We start from the raw sequence: 21132 nt of genomic DNA on the forward strand, positions 1-21132 counted from the left end.
CCTCCCGATCACCATGCCGATGAAGGTAGAACTGATAGGTACCCTCTTCGAGTCTTACCTGGTTATAGATGTCAGAGCGCAGCCTCCCGATCACCATGCCGATGAAGGTAGAACTGATCGGTACCCTCTTCGAGTCTTACCTGGTTATAGATGTCATCAGAGCGCAGCCTCCCGATCACCATACCGATGAAGGTAGAACTGATAGGTACTCCCTTCGAGTCTTACCTGGTTATAGATGTCATCAGAGCGCAGCCTCCCGATCACCATGCCGATGAAGGTAGAACTGATAGGTACTCTCTTCGAGTCTTACCTGGTTATAGATGTCATCAGAGCGCAGCCTCCCGATCACCATGCCGATGAAGGTAGAACTGATAGGTACTCCCTTCGAGTCTTACCTGGTTATAGATGTCATCAGAGCGCAGCCTCCCGATCACCATGCCGATGAAGGTAGAACTGATAGGTACCCTCTTCGAGTCTTACCTGGTTATAGATGTCAGAGCGCAGCCTCCCGATCACCATGCCAATGAAGGTAGAACTGATAGGTACTCTCTTGAGTCTTACCTGGTTATAGATGTCAGAGCGCAGCCTCCCGATCACCATGCCGATGAAGGTAGAACTGATAGGTACTCTCTTGAGTCTTACCTGGTTATAGATGTCAGAGCGCAGCCTCCCGATCACCATGCCGATGAAGGTAGAACTGATAGGTACTCTCTTGAGTCTTACCTGGTTATAGATGTCAGAGCGCAGCCTCCCGATCACCATGCCGATGAAGGTAGAACTGATAGGTACCCTCTTCGAGTCTTACCTGGTTATAGATGTCAGAGCGCAGCCTCCCGATCACCATGCCAATGAAGGTAGAACTGATAGGTACTCTCTTCGAGTCTTACCTGGTTATAGATGTCAGAGCGCAGCCTCCCGATCACCATGCCGATGAAGGTAGAACTGATAGGTACCCTCTTCGAGTCTTACCTGGTTATAGATGTCAGAGCGCAGCCTCCCGATCACCATGCCAATGAAGGTAGAACTGATAGGTACTCTCTTCGAGTCTTACCTGGTTATAGATGTCAGAGCGCAGCCTCCCGATCACCATGCCGATGAAGGTAGAACTGATAGGTACTCTCTTCGAGTCTTACCTGGTTATAGATGTCATCAGAGCGCAGCCTCCCGATCACCATGCCAATGAAGGTAGAACTGATAGGTACTCTCTTCGAGTCTTACCTGGTTATAGATGTCATCAGAGCGCAGCCTCCCGATCACCATGCTGATGAAGGTAGAACTGATAGGTACTCTCTGGAAGTAGCTCTCGGGGTAGTTAGCTGGCCGCTTGGCCCCTGATTGGCTGGAGTAGCCAGTACTCCGCAGCAGCTTACAGATGTCATCCAGGTTGGAGTCCGCTGAGGAGCGGGCAGCACTGGACACACAAACAGGACATGTATAGCTAGTAGCACGCTCCAATCAAATGGTTGTTTTTCTTTCATTACAATTATAGATAGTATTATATTAGTATAGTATTATAGATAGTACTACAGTATTATAGATAGTACTACAGTATTATAGTATTATAGATAGTAGTATAGTAGTATGGATAGTAGTATAGTATAATAGATAGTAGTATAGTATTATAGATAGTACTACAGTATAATAAGTATTATAGAGTAGTATAGTATTATAGAGTATTATAGAGTAGCATAGTATTATAGAGTAGTATAGTATTATAGAGAGTAGTATAGTATTATAGAAGTATTATAGAGTAGTATAGTATTATAGAGTAGTATAGTATTATAGAGAGTAGTATAGTATTATAGAGTAGTATAGTATTATAGAGAGTAGTATAGTATTATAGAGAGTAGTATAGTATTATAGAGTAGTATAGTATTATAGAGTAGTATAGTATTATAGAGAGTAGTATAGTATTATAGAGAGTAGTATAGTATTATAGAGTAGTATAGTATTATAGAGTAGTATAGTATTATAGAGAGTAGTATAGTATTATAGAGAGTAGTATAGTATTATAGAGAGTAGTATAGTATTATAGAGAGTAGTATAGTATTATAGAGAGTAGTATAGTATTATAGAGTAGTATAGTATTATAGAGTAGTATAGTATTATAAAGAGTAGTATAGTATTATAGAGTAGTATAGTATTATAAAGAGTATTATAGTATTATAGTATTATAGAGAGTATTATAGAGAGTAGTATAGTATTATAGAGAGTAGTATAGTATTATAGAGTAGTATAGTATTATAAAGAGTAGTATAGTATTATAAAGAGTAGTATAGTATTATAGAGTAGTATAGTATTATAAAGAGTAGTATAGTATTATAGAGAGTAGTATAGTATTATAGAGAGTATTATAGTATTATAGAGAGTAGTATAGTATTATAAAGAGTATTATAGTATTATAGAGAGTATTATAGTATTATAGAGAGTAGTATAGTATTATAGATAGTATTACAGTATTATAGAGAGTAGTATAGTATTATAGATAGTATTACAGTATTATAGAGAGTATTATAGTATTATAAAGAGTAGTATAGTATTATAGAGAGTAGTATAGTATTATAGAGAGTATTATAGTATTATAGAGAGTAGTATAGTATTATAAAGAGTATTCTATAATACTATACTACTCTCTATAATACTATAATACTCTCTATAATACTATAGAGTATTACAGTATTATAGATAGTATTACAGTATTATAGATATTATCATAGTATTACAGTATTATAGATAGTATTATAGTATTATAGATAGTATTACAGTATTATAGATAGTATTACAGTATTATAGATACTATCATAGTATTATAGATAGTATTACAGTATTATAGATAGTATTACAGTATTATAGATATTATCATATTATTATAGATATTATCATAGTATTATAGATAGTATTACAGTATTATAGATAGTATTACAGTATTGTAGATAGTATTACAGTATTATAGATAGTATCATAGTATTATAGATACTATCATAGTATTATAGATAGTATTACAGTATTATAGATAGTATTACAGTATTATAGATATTATCATAGTATTATAGATAGTATTACAGTATTATAGATAGTATTACAGTATTATAGATAGTATTACAGTATTATAGATAGTATTACAGTATTATAGATAGTATTACAGTATTATAGATAGTATCATAGTATTATAGATATATCATAGTATTATAGGAATGTATAAAGGATGTAAGCCATTTCCCCCAAAAACAGCAGCAAAGTTCTCACCTGTATCTATAGTAGGACACCAGCATCCTCTCTCTGACCTCCCCCTCCATCTTCTGGTCAATAACCAACAGCATGACTCCATAGAGATACAGCGCCTCACACTGGTTAACAAGGAGACAAACAGCACATGGTAGGACTAACATACCTTCAGGACCTGACACTGGTTAACAAGGAGACAAACAGCACATGGTAGGACTAACATACCTTCAGGACATACAGGACCTCACACTGGTTAACAAGGAGACAAACAGCACATGGTAGGACTAACATACCTTCAGGACATACAGGACCTCACACTGGTTAACAAGGAGACAAACAGCACATGGTAGGACTAACATACCTTCGGGACATCGCCAAACATACAGGGAACGATTTTCCTAAATGTATATAAGTTGATCATAGAGCTACGAAGCTTCCAGGGAACACGCCCGCCCCGGGGGCCCTTCTACAAAATCTAAGTAATTACAAGAGATTGGGGCGGCAGGGTAGCCTAGTGGTTAGAGGGGCGGCAGGGTAGCCTAGTGGTTAGAGGGGGGAGGCAGGGTAGCCTAGTGGTTAGAGGGGGGCGGCAGGGTAGCCTAGTGGTTAGAGGGGGGCGGCAGGGTAGCCTAGTGGTTAGAGGGGGGCGGCAGGGTAGCCTAGTGGTTAGAGGGGGGCGGCAGGGTAGCCTAGTGGTTAGAGGGGGTAGGCAGGTGGTTAGAGCGTTGGACTAGTAACCGAAAGGTTGCAAGATCGAATCTCCCCAACTGACGAGGTAAAAAAATCTGTCGTTCTGCCCCTGAACAAGGCAGTTAACCGTCATTGAAAATACGAATTTGTTCTTAACTGACTTGACGAGTAAAATAAAAATGTAAATAAATGTTGTTGTTGTTTTTACCAGGAGCTGTTTTCCATCCTCATTCAGCAGCACCGTCTCCAGGGTCTGTTGAATGTAAACTCCTTCATACAGGTCATCCAGATACCTGGAGAGAAGAACAGCTGATTAGATAAAGCATGGTGAGGAGACAGAGACAGAACAGCTGACTAGATAAAGCATGGTGAGGAGACAGAGACAGAACAGCTGACTAGATAAAGCATGGTGAGGAGACAGAGACAGAACAGCTGACTAGATAAAGCATGGTGAGGAGACAGAGACAGAACAGCTGATTAGATAAAGCATGGTGAGGAGACAGAGACAGAACAGCTGATTAGATAAAGCATGGTGAGGAGACAGAGACAGAACAGCTGACTAGATAAAGCATGGTGAGGAGACAGAACAGCTGATTAGATAAAGCATGGTGAGGAGACAGAGACAGAACAGCTGACTAGATAAAGCATGGTGAGGAGACAGAGACAGAACAGCTGACTAGATAAAGCATGGTGAGGAGACAGAACAGCTGATTAGATAAAGCATGGTGAGGAGACAGAACAGCTGATTAGATAAAGCATGGTGAGGAGACAGAACAGCTGACTAGATAAAGCATGGTGAGGAGACAGAACAGCTGATTAGATAAAGCATGGTGAGGAGACAGAACAGCTGATTAGATAAAGCATGGTGAGGAGACAGAACAGCTGATTAGATAAAGCATGGTGAGGAGACAGAGACAGAACAGCTGACTAGATAAAGCATGGTGAGGAGACAGAACAGCTGATTAGATAAAGCATGGTGAGGAGACAGAACAGCTGACTAGATAAAGCATGGTGAGGAGACAGAACAGCTGACTAGATAAAGCATGGTGAGGAGACAGAACAGCTGACTAGATAAAGCATGGTGAGGAGACAGAACAGCTGACTAGATAAAGCATGGTGAGGAGACAGAACAGCTGACTAGATAAAGCATGGTGAGGAGACAGAACAGCTGACTAGATAAAGCATGGTGAGGAGACAGAACAGCTGACTAGATAAAGCATGGTGAGGAGACAGAACAGCTGACTAGATAAAGCATGGTGAGGAGACAGAACAGCTGATTAGATAAAGCATGGTGAGGAGACAGAACAGCTGATTAGATAAAGCATGGTGAGGAGACAGAGACAGCTGATTAGATAAAGCATGGTGAGGAGACAGAACAGCTGATTAGATAAAGCATGGTGAGGAGACAGAGACAGAACAGCTGACTAGATAAAGCATGGTGAGGAGACAGAACAGCTGATTAGATAAAGCATGGTGAGGAGACAGAACAGCTGACTAGATAAAGCATGGTGAGGAGACAGAACAGCTGACTAGATAAAGCATGGTGAGGAGACAGAACAGCTGACTAGATAAAGCATGGTGAGGAGACAGAACAGCTGACTAGATAAAGCATGGTGAGGAGACAGAACAGCTGACTAGATAAAGCATGGTGAGGAGACAGAACAGCTGATTAGATAAAGCATGGTGAGGAGACAGAACAGCTGATTAGATAAAGCATGGTGAGGAGACAGAGACAGCTGATTAGATAAAGCATGGTGAGGAGACAGAGACAGAACAGCTGATTAGATAAAGCATGGTGAGGAGACAGAGACAGCTGATTAGATAAAGCATGGTGAGGAGACAGAGACAGAACAGCTGATTAGATAAAGCATGGTGAGGAGACAGAGACAGCTGATTAGATAAAGCATGGTGAGGAGACAGAGACAGCTGATTAGATAAAGCATGGTGAGGAGACAGAGACAGAACAGCTGACTAGATAAAGCATGGTGAGGAGACAGAACAGCTGACTAGATAAAGCATGGTGAGGAGACAGAACAGCTGACTAGATAAAGCATGGTGAGGAGACAGAACAGCTGACTAGATAAAGCATGGTGAGGAGACAGAACAGCTGACTAGATAAAGCATGGTGAGGAGACAGAGACAGAACAGCTGACTAGATAAAGCATGGTGAGGAGACAGAGACAGAACAGCTGACTAGATAAAGCATGGTGAGGAGACAGAGACAGAACAGCTGATTAGATAAAGCATGGTGAGGAGACAGAGACAGAACAGCTGACTAGATAAAGCATGGTGAGGAGACAGAACAGCTGATTAGATAAAGCATGGTGAGGAGACAGAACAGCTGATTAGATAAAGCATGGTGAGGAGACAGAACAGCTGATTAGATAAAGCATGGTGAGGAGACAGAACAGTTGACTAGATAAAGCATGGTGAGGAGACAGAACAGCTGATTAGATAAAGCATGGTGAGGAGACAGAACAGCTGATTAGATAAAGCATGGTGAGGAGACAGAACAGCTGATTAGATAAAGCATGGTGAGGAGACAGAGACAGAACAGCTGACTAGATAAAGCATGGTGAGGAGACAGAGACAGAACAGCTGATTAGATAAAGCATGGTGAGGAGACAGAGACAGAACAGCTGACTAGATAAAGCATGGTGAGGAGACAGACAGCTGACTAGATAAAGCATGGTGAGGAGACAGAGACAGAACAGCTGACTAGATAAAGCATGGTGAGGAGACAGAGACAGAACAGCTGACTAGATAAAGCATGGTGAGGAGACAGAACAGCTGATTAGATAAAGCATGGTGAGGAGACAGAACAGCTGATTAGATAAAGCATGGTGAGGAGACAGAACAGCTGATTAGATAAAGCATGGTGAGGAGACAGAGACAGAACAGCTGACTAGATAAAGCATGGTGAGGAGACAGAGACAGAACAGCTGATTAGATAAAGCATGGTGAGGAGACAGAGACAGAACAGCTGACTAGATAAAGCATGGTGAGGAGACAGACAGCTGACTAGATAAAGCATGGTGAGGAGACAGACAGAACAGCTGACTAGATAAAGCATGGTGAGGAGACAGAACAGCTGATTAGATAAAGCATGGTGAGGAGACAGAACAGCTGATTAGATAAAGCATGGTGAGGAGACAGAGACAGAACAGCTGATTAGATAAAGCATGGTGAGGAGACAGAACAACTGATTAGATAAAGCATGGTGAGGAGACAGAGACAGAACAGCTGATTAGATAAAGCATGGTGAGGAGACAGAGACAGAACAGCTGACTAGATAAAGCATGGTGAGGAGACAGAACAGCTGATTAGATAAAGCATGGTGAGGAGACAGAGACAGCTGATTAGATAAAGCATGGTGAGGAGACAGAGACAGAACAGCTGATTAGATAAAGCATGGTGAGGAGACAGAACAACTGATTAGATAAAGCATGGTGAGGAGACAGAACAGCTGATTAGATAAAGCATGGTGAGGAGACAGAGACAGAACAGCTGACTACATAAAGCATGGTGAGGAGACAGAACAGCTGATTAGATAAAGCATGGTGAGGAGACAGAGACAGAACAGCTGACTACATAAAGCATGGTGAGGAGACAGAACAGCTGATTAGATAAAGCATGGTGAGGAGACAGAACAGCTGACTAGATAAAGCATGGTGAGGAGACAGAGACAGAACAGCTGACTAGATAAAGCATGGTGAGGAGACAGAACAGCTGATTAGATAAAGCATGGTGAGGAGACAGAACAGCTGACTAGATAAAGCATGGTGAGGAGACAGAGACAGAACAGCTGACTAGATAAAGCATGGTGAGGAGACAGAGACAGAACAGCTGACTAGATAAAGCATGGTGAGGAGACAGAACAGCTGATTAGATAAAGCATGGTGAGGAGACAGAGACAGAACAGCTGACTAGATAAAGCATGGTGAGGAGACAGAAACAGCTGACTAGATAAAGCATGGTGAGGAGACAGAGACAGAACAGCTGATTAGATAAAGCATGGTGAGGAGACAGAGACAGAACAGCTGACTAGATAAAGCATGGTGAGGAGACAGAGACAGAACAGCTGACTAGATAAAGCATGGTGAGGAGACAGAACAGCTGATTAGATAAAGCATGGTGAGGAGACAGAGACAGAACAGCTGACTAGATAAAGCATGGTGAGGAGACAGAGACAGAACAGCTGACTAGATAAAGCATGGTGAGGAGACAGAGACAGAACAGCTGATTAGATAAAGCATGGTGAGGAGACAGAGACAGAACAGCTGACTAGATAAAGCATGGTGAGGAGACAGAGACAGAACAGCTGATTAGATAAAGCATGGTGAGGAGACAGAGACAGAACAGCTGACTAGATAAAGCATGGTGAGGAGACAGAACAGCTGACTAGATAAAGCATGGTGAGGAGACAGAACAGCTGACTAGATAAAGCATGGTGAGGAGACAGAACAGCTGATTAGATAAAGCATGGTGAGGAGACAGAGACAGAACAGCTGATTAGATAAAGCATGGTGAGGAGACAGAACAGCTGACTAGATAAAGCATGGTGAGGAGACAGAGACAGAACAGCTGACTAGATAAAGCATGGTGAGGAGACAGAGACAGAACAGCTGATTAGATAAAGCATGGTGAGGAGACAGAACAGCTGATTAGATAAAGCATGGTGAGGAGACAGAGACAGAACAGCTGACTAGATAAAGCATGGTGAGGAGACAGAGACAGAACAGCTGACTAGATAAAGCATGGTGAGGAGACAGAACAGCTGATTAGATAAAGCATGGTGAGGAGACAGAACAGCTGACTAGATAAAGCATGGTGAGGAGACAGAGACAGAACAGCTGATTAGATAAAGCATGGTGAGGAGACAGAGACAGAACAGCTGATTAGATAAAGCATGGTGAGGAGACAGAACAGCTGACTAGATAAAGCATGGTGAGGAGACAGAACAGCTGATTAGATAAAGCATGGTGAGGAGACAGAGACAGAACAGCTGATTAGATAAAGCATGGTGAGGAGACAGAGACAGAACAGCTGACTAGATAAAGCATGGTGAGGAGACAGAGACAGAACAGCTGATTAGATAAAGCATGGTGAGGAGACAGAACAGCTGACTAGATAAAGCATGGTGAGGAGACAGAACAGAACAGCTGACTAGATAAAGCATGGTGAGGAGACAGAGACAGAACAGCTGACTAGATAAAGCATGGTGAGGAGACAGAACAGCTGATTAGATAAAGCATGGTGAGGAGACAGAACAGCTGACTAGATAAAGCATGGTGAGGAGACAGAGACAGAACAGCTGATTAGATAAAGCATGGTGAGGAGACAGAGACAGAACAGCTGATTAGATAAAGCATGGTGAGGAGACAGAACAGCTGACTAGATAAAGCATGGTGAGGAGACAGAACAGCTGATTAGATAAAGCATGGTGAGGAGACAGAGACAGAACAGCTGACTAGATAAAGCATGGTGAGGAGACAGAGACAGAACAGCTGATTAGATAAAGCATGGTGAGGAGACAGAACAGCTGACTAGATAAAGCATGGTGAGGAGACAGAGACAGAACAGCTGATTAGATAAAGCATGGTGAGGAGACAGAACAGCTGATTAGATAAAGCATGGTGAGGAGACAGAACAGCTGACTAGATAAAGCATGGTGAGGAGACAGAACAGCTGACTAGATAAAGCATGGTGAGGAGACAGAACAGCTGACTAGATAAAGCATGGTGAGGAGACAGAACAGCTGACTAGATAAAGCATGGTGAGGAGACAGAGACAGAACAGCTGATTAGATAAAGCATGGTGAGGAGACAGAGACAGCTGACTACATAAAGCATGGTGAGGAGACAGAACAGCTGATTAGATAAAGCATGGTGAGGAGACAGAACAGCTGATTAGATAAAGCATGGTGAGGAGACAGAGAAAGAACAGCTGACTAGATAAAGCATGGTGAGGAGACAGAGACAGAACAGCTGATTAGATAAAGCATGGTGAGGAGACAGAACAGCTGATTAGATAAAGCATGGTGAGGAGAGACAGAACAGCTGATTAGATAAAGCATGGTGAGGAGACAGAACAGCTGACTAGATAAAGCATGGTGAGGAGACAGAGACAGAACAGCTGATTAGATAAAGCATGGTGAGGAGACAGAACAGCTGATTAGATAAAGCATGGTGAGGAGACAGAGACAGAACAGCTGATTAGATAAAGCATGGTGAGGAGACAGAACAGCTGACTAGATAAAGCATGGTGAGGAGACAGAGACAGAACAGCTGACTAGATAAAGCATGGTGAGGAGACAGAACAGCTGACTAGATAAAGCATGGTGAGGAGACAGAACAGCTGACTAGATAAAGCATGGTGAGGAGACAGAACAGCTGACTAGATAAAGCATGGTGAGGAGACAGAACAGCTGACTAGATAAAGCATGGTGAGGAGACAGAACAGCTGACTAGATAAAGCATGGTGAGGAGACAGAGACAGAACAGCTGATTAGATAAAGCATGGTGAGGAGACAGAACAGCTGACTACATAAAGCATGGTGAGGAGACAGAACAGCTGATTAGATAAAGCATGGTGAGGAGACAGAGACAGAACAGCTGACTAGATAAAGCATGGTGAGGAGACAGAGACAGAACAGCTGACTAGATAAAGCATGGTGAGGAGACAGAACAGCTGACTAGATAAAGCATGGTGAGGAGACAGAACAGCTGATTAGATAAAGCATGGTGAGGAGACAGAACAGCTGATTAGATAAAGCATGGTGAGGAGACAGAACAGCTGATTAGATAAAGCATGGTGAGGAGACAGAGACAGAACAGCTGATTAGATAAAGCATGGTGAGGAGACAGAACAGCTGACTAGATAAAGCATGGTGAGGAGACAGAACAGCTGACTAGATAAAGCATGGTGAGGAGACAGAACAGCTGATTAGATAAAGCATGGTGAGGAGACAGAACAGCTGATTAGATAAAGCATGGTGAGGAGACAGAACAGCTGACTAGATAAAGCATGGTGAGGAGACAGAGACAGAACAGCTGACTAGATAAAGCATGGTGAGGAGACAGAGACAGAACAGCTGACTAGATAAAGCATGGTGAGGAGACAGAGACAGAACAGCTGATTAGATAAAGCATGGTGAGGAGACAGAACAGCTGATTAGATAAAGCATGGTGAGGAGACAGAACAGCTGATTAGATAAAGCATGGTCAGGAGACAGAACAGCTGATTAGATAAAGCATGGTGAGGAGACAGAACAGCTGACTAGATAAAGCAGAGAGACAGAACAGCTGACTAGATAAAGCATGGTGAGGAGACAGAACAGCTGATTAGATAAAGCATGGTGAGGAGACAGAGACAGAACAGCTGATTAGATAAAGCATGGTGAGGAGACAGAACAGCTGATTAGATAAAGCATGGTGAGGAGACAGAACAGCTGATTAGATAAAGCATGGTGAGGAGACAGAACAGCTGACTAGATAAAGCATGGTGAGGAGACAGAACAGCTGATTAGATAAAGCATGGTGAGGAGACAGAACAGCTGACTAGATAAAGCATGGTGAGGAGACAGAGACAGAACAGCTGACTAGATAAAGCATGGTGAGGAGACAGAACAGCTGATTAGATAAAGCATGGTGAGGAGACAGAGAAAGAACAGCTGACTAGATAAAGCATGGTGAGGAGACAGAGACAGAACAGCTGATTAGATAAAGCATGGTGAGGAGACAGAACAGCTGATTAGATAAAGCATGGTGAGGAGACAGAGACAGAACAGCTGATTAGATAAAGCATGGTGAGGAGACAGAACAGCTGACTAGATAAAGCATGGTGAGGAGACAGAACAGCTGACTAGATAAAGCATGGTGAGGAGACAGAGACAGAACAGCTGATTAGATAAAGCATGGTGAGGAGACAGAACAGCTGATTAGATAAAGCATGGTGAGGAGACAGAGACAGAACAGCTGATTAGATAAAGCATGGTGAGGAGACAGAACAGCTGATTAGATAAAGCATGGTGAGGAGACAGAGACAGAACTGACTAGATAAAGCATGGTGAGGAGACAGAACAGCTGACTAGATAAAGCATGGTGAGGAGACAGAACAGCTGACAGATAAAGCATGGTGAGGAGACAGAACAGCTGACTAGATAAAGCATGGTGAGGAGACAGAGACAGAACAGCTGATTAGATAAAGCATGGTGAGGAGACAGAACAGCTGACTAGATAAAGCATGGTGAGGAGACAGAACAGCTGATTAGATAAAGCATGGTGAGGAGACAGAGACAGAACAGCTGACTAGATAAAGCATGGTGAGGAGACAGAGACAGAACAGCTGACTAGATAAAGCATGGTGAGAGACAGAACAGAGATAAAGCATGGTGAGAGACAGAACAGCTGACTAGATAAAGCATGGTGAGGAGACAGAGACAGAACAGCTGATTAGATAAAGCATGGTGAGGAGACAGAGACAGAACAGCTGATTAGATAAAGCATGGTGAGGAGACAGAACAGCTGATTAGATAAAGCATGGTGAGGAGACAGAGACAGAACAGCTGATTAGATAAAGCATGGTGAGGAGACAGAACAGCTGACTAGATAAAGCATGGTGAGGAGACAGAACAGCTGACTAGATAAAGCATGGTGAGGAGACAGAACAGCTGATTAGATAAAGCATGGTGAGGAGACAGAACAGCTGATTAGATAAAGCATGGTGAGGAGACAGAACAGCTGACTAGATAAAGCATGGTGAGGAGACAGAGACAGAACAGCTGACTAGATAAAGCATGGTGAGGAGACAGAGACAGAACAGCTGACTAGATAAAGCATGGTGAGGAGACAGAGACAGAACAGCTGATTAGATAAAGCATGGTGAGGAGACAGAACAGCTGATTAGATAAAGCAGAACAGAACTGATTAGATAAAGCATGGTGAGACAGAACAGATTAGATAAAGCATGGTGAGGAGACAGAACAGCTGACTAGATAAAGCATGGTGAGGAGACAGAACAGCTGATTAGATAAAGCATGGTGAGGAGACAGAGACAGAACAGCTGATTAGATAAAGCATGGTGAGGAGACAGAACAGAACAGCTGACAGAACAGCTAGATAAAGCATGGTGAGGAGACAGAGACAGAACAGCTGATTAGATAAAGCATGGTGAGGAGACAGAACAGCTGATTAGATAAAGCATGGTGAGGAGACAGAACAGCTGATTAGATAAAGCATGGTGAGGAGACAGAACAGACTAGATAAAGCATGGTGAGGAGACAGAACAGCTGATTAGATAAAGCATGGTGAGGAGACAGAACAGCTGATTAGATAAAGCATGGTGAGGAGACAGAACAGCTGATTAGATAAAGCATGGTGAGGAGACAGAGACAGAACAGCTGACTAGATAAAGCATGGTGAGGAGACAGAACAGCTGATTAGATAAAGCATGGTGAGGAGACAGAACAGCTGACAGATAAAGCAGCTGACTAGATAAAGCATGGTGAGGAGACAGAACAGCTGACTAGATAAAGCATGGTGAGGAGACAGAAGAACAGCTGATTAGATAAAGCATGGTGAGGAGACAGAACAGCTGATTAGATAAAGCATGGTGAGGAGACAGAACAGCTGATTAGATAAAGCATGGTGAGGAGACAGAGACAGAACAGCTGATTAGATAAAGCATGGTGAGGAGACAGAACAGCTGATTAGATAAAGCATGGTGAGGAGACAGAGACAGAACAGCTGACTAGATAAAGCATGGTGAGGAGACAGAGACAGCTGAAGATAAAGCATGGTGAGGAGACTGAGATAAAGCATGGTGAGGAGACAGAGACAGAACAGCTGACTAGATAAAGCATGGTGAGGAGACAGAACAGCTGATTAGATAAAGCATGGTGAGGAGACAGAACAGCTGACAGATAAAGCATGGTGAGGAGACAGAACAGCTGACTAGATAAAGCATGGTGAGGAGACAGAACAGCTGACTAGATAAAGCATGGTGAGGAGACAGAGACAGAACAGCTGACTAGATAAAGCATGGTGAGGAGACAGAGACAGAACAGCTGACTAGATAAAGCATGGTGAGGAGACAGAACAGAACAGCTGATTAGATAAAGCATGGTGAGAGGAGACAGAGACAGAACAGCTGACTAGATAAAGCATGGTGAGGAGACAGAGACAGAACAGCTGACTAGATAAAGCATGGTGAGGAGACAGAACAGCTGATTAGATAAAGCATGGTGAGGAGACAGAGACAGAACAGCTGATTAGATAAAGCATGGTGAGGAGACAGAGACAGAACAGCTGACTAGATAAAGCATGGTGAGGAGACAGAGACAGAACAGCTGATTAGATAAAGCATGGTGAGGAGACAGAACAGCTGATTAGATAAAGCATGGTGAGGAGACAGAGACAGAACAGCTGATTAGATAAAGCATGGTGAGGAGACAGAACAGCTGATTAGATAAAGCATGGTGAGGAGACAGAACAGCTGACTAGATAAAGCATGGTGAGGAGACAGAACAGACAGGTGAGGAGACAGAACAGCTGATTAGATAAAGCATGGTGAGGAGACAGAACAGCTGATTAGATAAAGCATGGTGAGGAGACAGAGACAGAACAGCTGACTAGATAAAGCATGGTGAGGAGACAGAGACAGAACAGCTGATTAGATAAAGCATGGTGAGGAGACAGAGACAGAACAGCTGACTAGATAAAGCATGGTGAGGAGACAGAACAGCTGATTAGATAAAGCATGGTGAGGAGACAGAGACAGAACAGCTGACTAGATAAAGCATGGTGAGGAGACAGAACAGCTGATTAGATAAAGCATGGTGAGGAGACAGAACAGCTGATTAGATAAAGCATGGTGAGGAGACAGAACAGAACAGCTGATTAGATAAAGCATGGTGAGGAGACAGAAACAGCTGATTAGATAAAGCATGGTGAGGAGACAGAGACAGAACAGCTGACTAGATAAAGCATGGTGAGGAGACAGAACAGCTGATTAGATAAAGCATGGTGAGGAGACAGAACAGCTGATTAGATAAAGCATGGTGAGGAGACAGAGACAGAACAGCTGACTAGATAAAGCATGGTGAGGAGACAGAACAGCTGATTAGATAAAGCATGGTGAGGAGACAGAACAGAACAGCTGACTAGATAAAGCATGGTGAGGAGACAGAGACAGAACAGCTGACTAGATAAAGCATGGTGAGGAGACAGAACAGCTGATTAGATAAAGCATGGTGAGGAGACAGAACAGCTGATTAGATAAAGCATGGTGAGGAGACAGAGACAGAACAGCTGACTAGATAAAGCATGGTGAGGAGACAGAGACAGAACAGCTGACTAGATAAAGCATGGTGAGGAGACAGAGACAGAACAGCTGATTAGATAAAGCATGGTGAGGAGACAGAGACAGAACAGCTGACTAGATAAAGCATGGTGAGGAGACAGAACAGCTGATTAGATAAAGCATGGTGAGGAGACAGAGACAGAACAGCTGACTAGATAAAGCATGGTGAGGAGACAGAACAGCTGATTAGATAAAGCATGGTGAGGAGACAGAGACAGAACAGCTGACTAGATAAAGCATGGTGAGGAGACAGAGACAGAACAGCTGACTAGATAAAGCATGGTGAGGAGACAGAGACAGAACAGCTGATTAGATAAAGCATGGTGAGGAGACAGAGACAGAACAGCTGACTAGATAAAGCATGGTGAGGAGACAGAGACAGAACAGCTGATTAGATAAAGCATGGTGAGGAGACAGAGACAGAACAGCTGACTAGATAAAGCATGGTGAGGAGACAGAACAGCTGACTAGATAAAGCATGGTGAGGAGACAGAGACAGAACAGCTGACTAGATAAAGCATGGTGAGGAGACAGAGACAGAACAGCTGATTAGATAAAGCATGGTGAGGAGACAGAACAGCTGATTAGATAAAGCATGGTGAGGAGACAGAGACAGAACAGCTGACTAGATAAAGCATGGTGAGGAGACAGAGACAGAACAGCTGATTAGATAAAGCATGGTGAGGAGACAGAGACAGAACAGCTGATTAGATAAAGCATGGTGAGGAGACAGAACAGCTGACTAGATAAAGCATGGTGAGGAGACAGAACAGCTGATTAGATAAAGCATGGTGAGGAGACAGAGACAGAACAGCTGATTAGATAAAGCATGGTGAGGAGACAGAGACAGAACAGCTGACTAGATAAAGCATGGTGAGGAGACAGAGACAGAACAGCTGATTAGATAAAGCATGGTGAGGAGACAGAACAGCTGACTAGATAAAGCATGGTGAGGAGACAGAGACAGAACAGCTGATTAGATAAAGCATGGTGAGGAGACAGAACAGAACTGATTAGATAAAGCATGGTGAGGAGACAGAACAGCTGATTAGATAAAGCATGGTGAGGAGACAGAGACAGAACTGACTAGATAAAGCATGGTGAGGAGACAGAACAGCTGATTAGATAAAGCATGGTGAGGAGACAGAACAGCTGATTAGATAAAGCATGGTGAGGAGACAGAGACAGAACAGCTGATTAGATAAAGCATGGTGAGGAGACAGAGACAGAACAGCTGACTAGATAAAGCATGGTGAGGAGACAGAGACAGAACAGCTGATTAGATAAAGCATGGTGAGGAGACAGAACAGCTGATTAGATAAAGCATGGTGAGGAGACAGAGACAGAACAGCTGACTAGATAAAGCATGGTGAGGAGACAGAACAGCTGATTAGATAAAGCATGGTGAGGAGACAGAGACAGAACAGCTGACTAGATAAAGCATGGTGAGGAGACAGAACAGCTGACTAGATAAAGCATGGTGAGGAGACAGAACAGCTGACTAGATAAAGCATGGTGAGGAGACAGAGACAGAACAGCTGACTAGCATGGTGAGGAGACAGAACAGCTGATTAGATAAAGCATGGTGAGGAGACAGAGACAGAACAGCTGATTAGATAAAGCATGGTGAGAGACAGAGACAGAACAGCTGACTAGATAAAGCATGGTGAGGAGACAGAGACAGAACAGCTGATTAGATAAAGCATGGTGAGGAGACAGAGACAGAACAGCTGACTAGATAAAGCATGGTGAGGAGACAGAGACGAGACTACATAAAGCATGGTGAGGAGACACAGCTGACTAGATAAAGCATGGTGAGGAGACAGAACAGCTGATTAGATAAAGCATGGTGAGGAGACAGAACAGAACAGCTGACTAGATAAAGCATGGTGAGAGACAGAGACAGAACAGCTGATTAGATAAAGCATGGTGAGACAGAGACAGAACAGCTGACTAGATAAAGCATGGTGAGGAGACAGAGACAGAACAGCTGATTAGATAAAGCATGGTGAGGAGACAGAGACAGAACAGCTGACTAGATAAAGCATGGTGAGGAGACAGAGACAGAACAGCTGACTAGATAAAGCATGGTGAGGAGACAGAGACAGAACAGCTGACTAGATAAAGCATGGTGAGGAGACAGAGACAGAACAGCTGATAGATAAAGCATGGTGAGGAGACAGAACAGAACTGATTAGATAAAGCATGGTGAGGAGACAGAGACAGAACAGCTGACTAGATAAAGCATGGTGAGGAGACAGAGACAGAACAGCTGATTAGATAAAGCATGGTGAGGAGACAGAGACAGAACAGCTGACTAGATAAAGCATGGTGAGGAGACAGAGACAGAACAGCTGATTAGATAAAGCATGGTGAGGAGACAGAGACAGAACAGCTGATTAGATAAAGCATGGTGAGGAGACAGAGACAGAACAGCTGATTAGATAAAGCATGGTGAGGAGACAGAGACAGAACAGCTGACTAGATAAAGCATGGTGAGGAGACAGAGACAGAACAGCTGACTAGATAAAGCATGGTGAGGAGACAGAACAGCTGATTAGATAAAGCATGGTGAGGAGACAGAGACAGAACAGCTGACTAGATAAAGCATGGTGAGGAGACAGAGACAGAACAGCTGATTAGATAAAGCATGATGAGGAGACAGAACAGCTGATTAGATAAAGCATGGTGAGGAGACAGAACAGCTGACTAGATAAAGCATGGTGAGGAGACAGAGACAGAACAGCTGATTAGATAAAGCATGGTGAGGAGACAGAGACAGCTGATTAGATAAAGCATGGTGAGGAGACAGAGACAGAACAGCTGATTAGATAAAGCATGGTGAGGAGACAGAACAGCTGACTAGATAAAGCATGGTGAGGAGACAGAGACAGAACAGCTGACTAGATAAAGCATGGTGAGGAGACAGAGACAGAACAGCTGACTAGATAAAGCATGGTGAGGAGACAGAGACAGAACAGCTGACTAGATAAAGCATGGTGAGGAGACAGAACAGCTGACTAGATAAAGCATGGTGAGGAGACAGAACAGCTGAGATAAAGCATGAAGACAGAACAGCTGACTAGATAAAGCATGGTGAGGAGACAGAACAGCTGACTAGATAAAGCATGGTGAGGAGACAGAACAGCTGACTAGATAAAGCATGGTGAGGAGACAGAGACAGAACAGCTGATTAGATAAAGCATGGTGAGGAGACAGAGACAGAACAGCTGACTAGATAAAGCATGGTGAGGAGACAGAACAGCTGATTAGATAAAGCATGGTGAGGAGACAGAACAGCTGATTAGATAAAGCATGGTGAGGAGACAGAGACAGAACAGCTGATTAGATAAAGCATGGTGAGGAGACAGAACAGCTGACTACATAAAGCATGGTGAGGAGACAGAACAGCTGATTAGATAAAGCATGGTGAGGAGACAGAGACAGAACAGCTGACTAGATAAAGCATGGTGAGGAGACAGAGACAGAACAGCTGACTAGATAAAGCATGGTGAGGAGACAGAACAGCTGACTAGATAAAGCATGGTGAGGAGACAGAACAGCTGACTAGATAAAGCATGGTGAGGAGACAGAGACAGAACAGCTGATTAGATAAAGCATGGTGAGGAGACAGAACAGCTGATTAGATAAAGCATGGTGAGGGAGACAGAACAGCTGATTAGATAAAGCATGGTGAGGAGACAGAGACAGAACAGCTGATTAGATAAAGCATGGTGAGGAGACAGAACAGCTGACTAGATAAAGCATGGTGAGGAGACAGAACAGCTGACTAGATAAAGCATGGTGAGGAGACAGAACAGCTGATTAGATAAAGCATGGTGAGGAGACAGAACAGCTGATTAGATAAAGCATGGTGAGGAGACAGAACAGCTGACTAGATAAAGCATGGTGAGGAGACAGAGACAGAACAGCTGACTAGATAAAGCATGGTGAGGAGACAGAGACAGAACAGCTGACTAGATAAAGCATGGTGAGGAGACAGAGACAGAACAGCTGATTAGATAAAGCATGGTGAGGAGACAGAACAGCTGATTAGATAAAGCATGGTGAGGAGACAGAACAGATTAGATAAAGCATGGTGAGGAGACAGAACAGCTGAGGAGACAGAACAGCTGACTAGATAAAGCATGGTGAGGAGACAGAACAGCTGACTAGATAAAGCATGGTGAGGAGACAGAGACAGAACAGCTGATTAGATAAAGCATGGTGAGGAGACAGAACAGCTGATTAGATAAAGCATGGTCAGGAGACAGAACAGCTGATTAGATAAAGCATGGTGAGGAGACAGAGACAGAACAGCTGATTAGATAAAGCATGGTGAGGAGACAGAGACAGAACAGCTGATTAGATAAAGCATGGTGAGGAGACAGAGACAGAACAGCTGACTAGATAAAGCATGGTGAGGAGACAGAACAGCTGATTAGATAAAGCATGGTGAGGAGACAGAGACAGAACAGCTGATTAGATAAAGCATGGTGAGGAGACAGAGACAGAACAGCTGATTAGATAAAGCATGGTGAGGAGACAGAGACAGAACAGCTGATTAGATAAAGCATGGTGAGGAGACAGAGACAGAACAGCTGACTAGATAAAGCATGGTGAGGAGACAGAACAGCTGATTAGATAAAGCATGGTGAGGAGACAGAGACAGAACAGCTGATTAGATAAAGCATGGTGAGGAGACAGAGACAGAACAGCTGACTAGATAAAGCATGGTGAGGAGACAGAGACAGAACAGCTGACTAGATAAAGCATGGTGAGGAGACAGAGACAGAACAGCTGACTAGATAAAGCATGGTGAGGAGACAGAGACAGAACAGCTGATTAGATAAAGCATGGTGAGGAGACAGAGACAGAACAGCTGACTAGATAAAGCATGGTGAGGAGACAGAACAGCTGACTAGATAAAGCATGGTGAGGAGACAGAACAGCTGATTAGATAAAGCATGGTGAGGAGACAGAACAGCTGATTAGATAAAGCATGGTGAGGAGACAGAACAGAACAGCTGACTAGATAAAGCATGGTGAGGAGACAGAGACAGAACAGCTGACTAGATAAAGCATGGTGAGGAGACAGAAGAGCTGATTAGATAAAGCATGGTGAGGAGACAGAGACAGAACAGCTGATTAGATAAAGCATGGTGAGGAGACAGAACAGCTGATTAGATAAAGCATGGTGAGGAGACAGAGACAGAACAGCTGACTAGATAAAGCATGGTGAGGAGACAGAGACAGAACAGCTGACTAGATAAAGCATGGTGAGGAGACAGAGACAGAACAGCTGATTAGATAAAGCATGGTGAGGAGACAGAGACAGAACAGCTGACTAGATAAAGCATGGTGAGGAGACAGAGACAGAACAGCTGACTAGATAAAGCATGGTGAGGAGACAGAGACAGAACAGCTGATTAGATAAAGCATGGTGAGGAGACAGAGACAGAACAGCTGACTAGATAAAGCATGGTGAGGAGACAGAACAGCTGACTAGATAAAGCATGGTGAGGAGACAGAGACAGAACAGCTGACTAGATAAAGCATGGTGAGGAGACAGAACAGCTGATTAGATAAAGCATGGTGAGGAGACAGAGACAGAACAGCTGACTAGATAAAGCATGGTGAGGAGACAGAACAGCTGATTAGATAAAGCATGGTAAGGAGACAGAGACAGAACAGCTGACTAGATAAAGCATGGTGAGGAGACAGAACAGCTGACTAGATAAAGCATGGTGAGGAGACAGAACAGCTGATTAGATAAAGCATGGTGAGGAGACAGAGACAGAACAGCTGATTAGATAAAGCATGGTGAGGAGACAGAGACAGAACAGCTGATTAGAT

General features: G+C 43.3%; 1 protein-coding gene across 1 annotated transcript in view; it reads right to left on the reverse strand.

Annotated features, from left to right (window-relative positions):
* The window catches only part of LOC135574947 (WASH complex subunit 5-like), an 86962-nt gene that overhangs the window by 60337 nt on the left and 5493 nt on the right, over positions 1-21132 (reverse strand). The window contains exons 4-6 of the mRNA XM_065027071.1: positions 4124-4208; positions 3247-3347; positions 1219-1411 (exon numbers count right to left, since the gene is read on the reverse strand). Coding sequence (XP_064883143.1) covers positions 1219-1411; positions 3247-3347; positions 4124-4208 — 379 coding nt within the window. The remainder of the gene's footprint in view (positions 1-1218; positions 1412-3246; positions 3348-4123; positions 4209-21132) is intronic.

This window comes from Oncorhynchus nerka, linkage group LG14 (genome assembly GCF_034236695.1).
Source record: "Oncorhynchus nerka isolate Pitt River linkage group LG14, Oner_Uvic_2.0, whole genome shotgun sequence".
NCBI classification, from domain to species: domain Eukaryota; kingdom Metazoa; phylum Chordata; class Actinopteri; order Salmoniformes; family Salmonidae; genus Oncorhynchus; species Oncorhynchus nerka.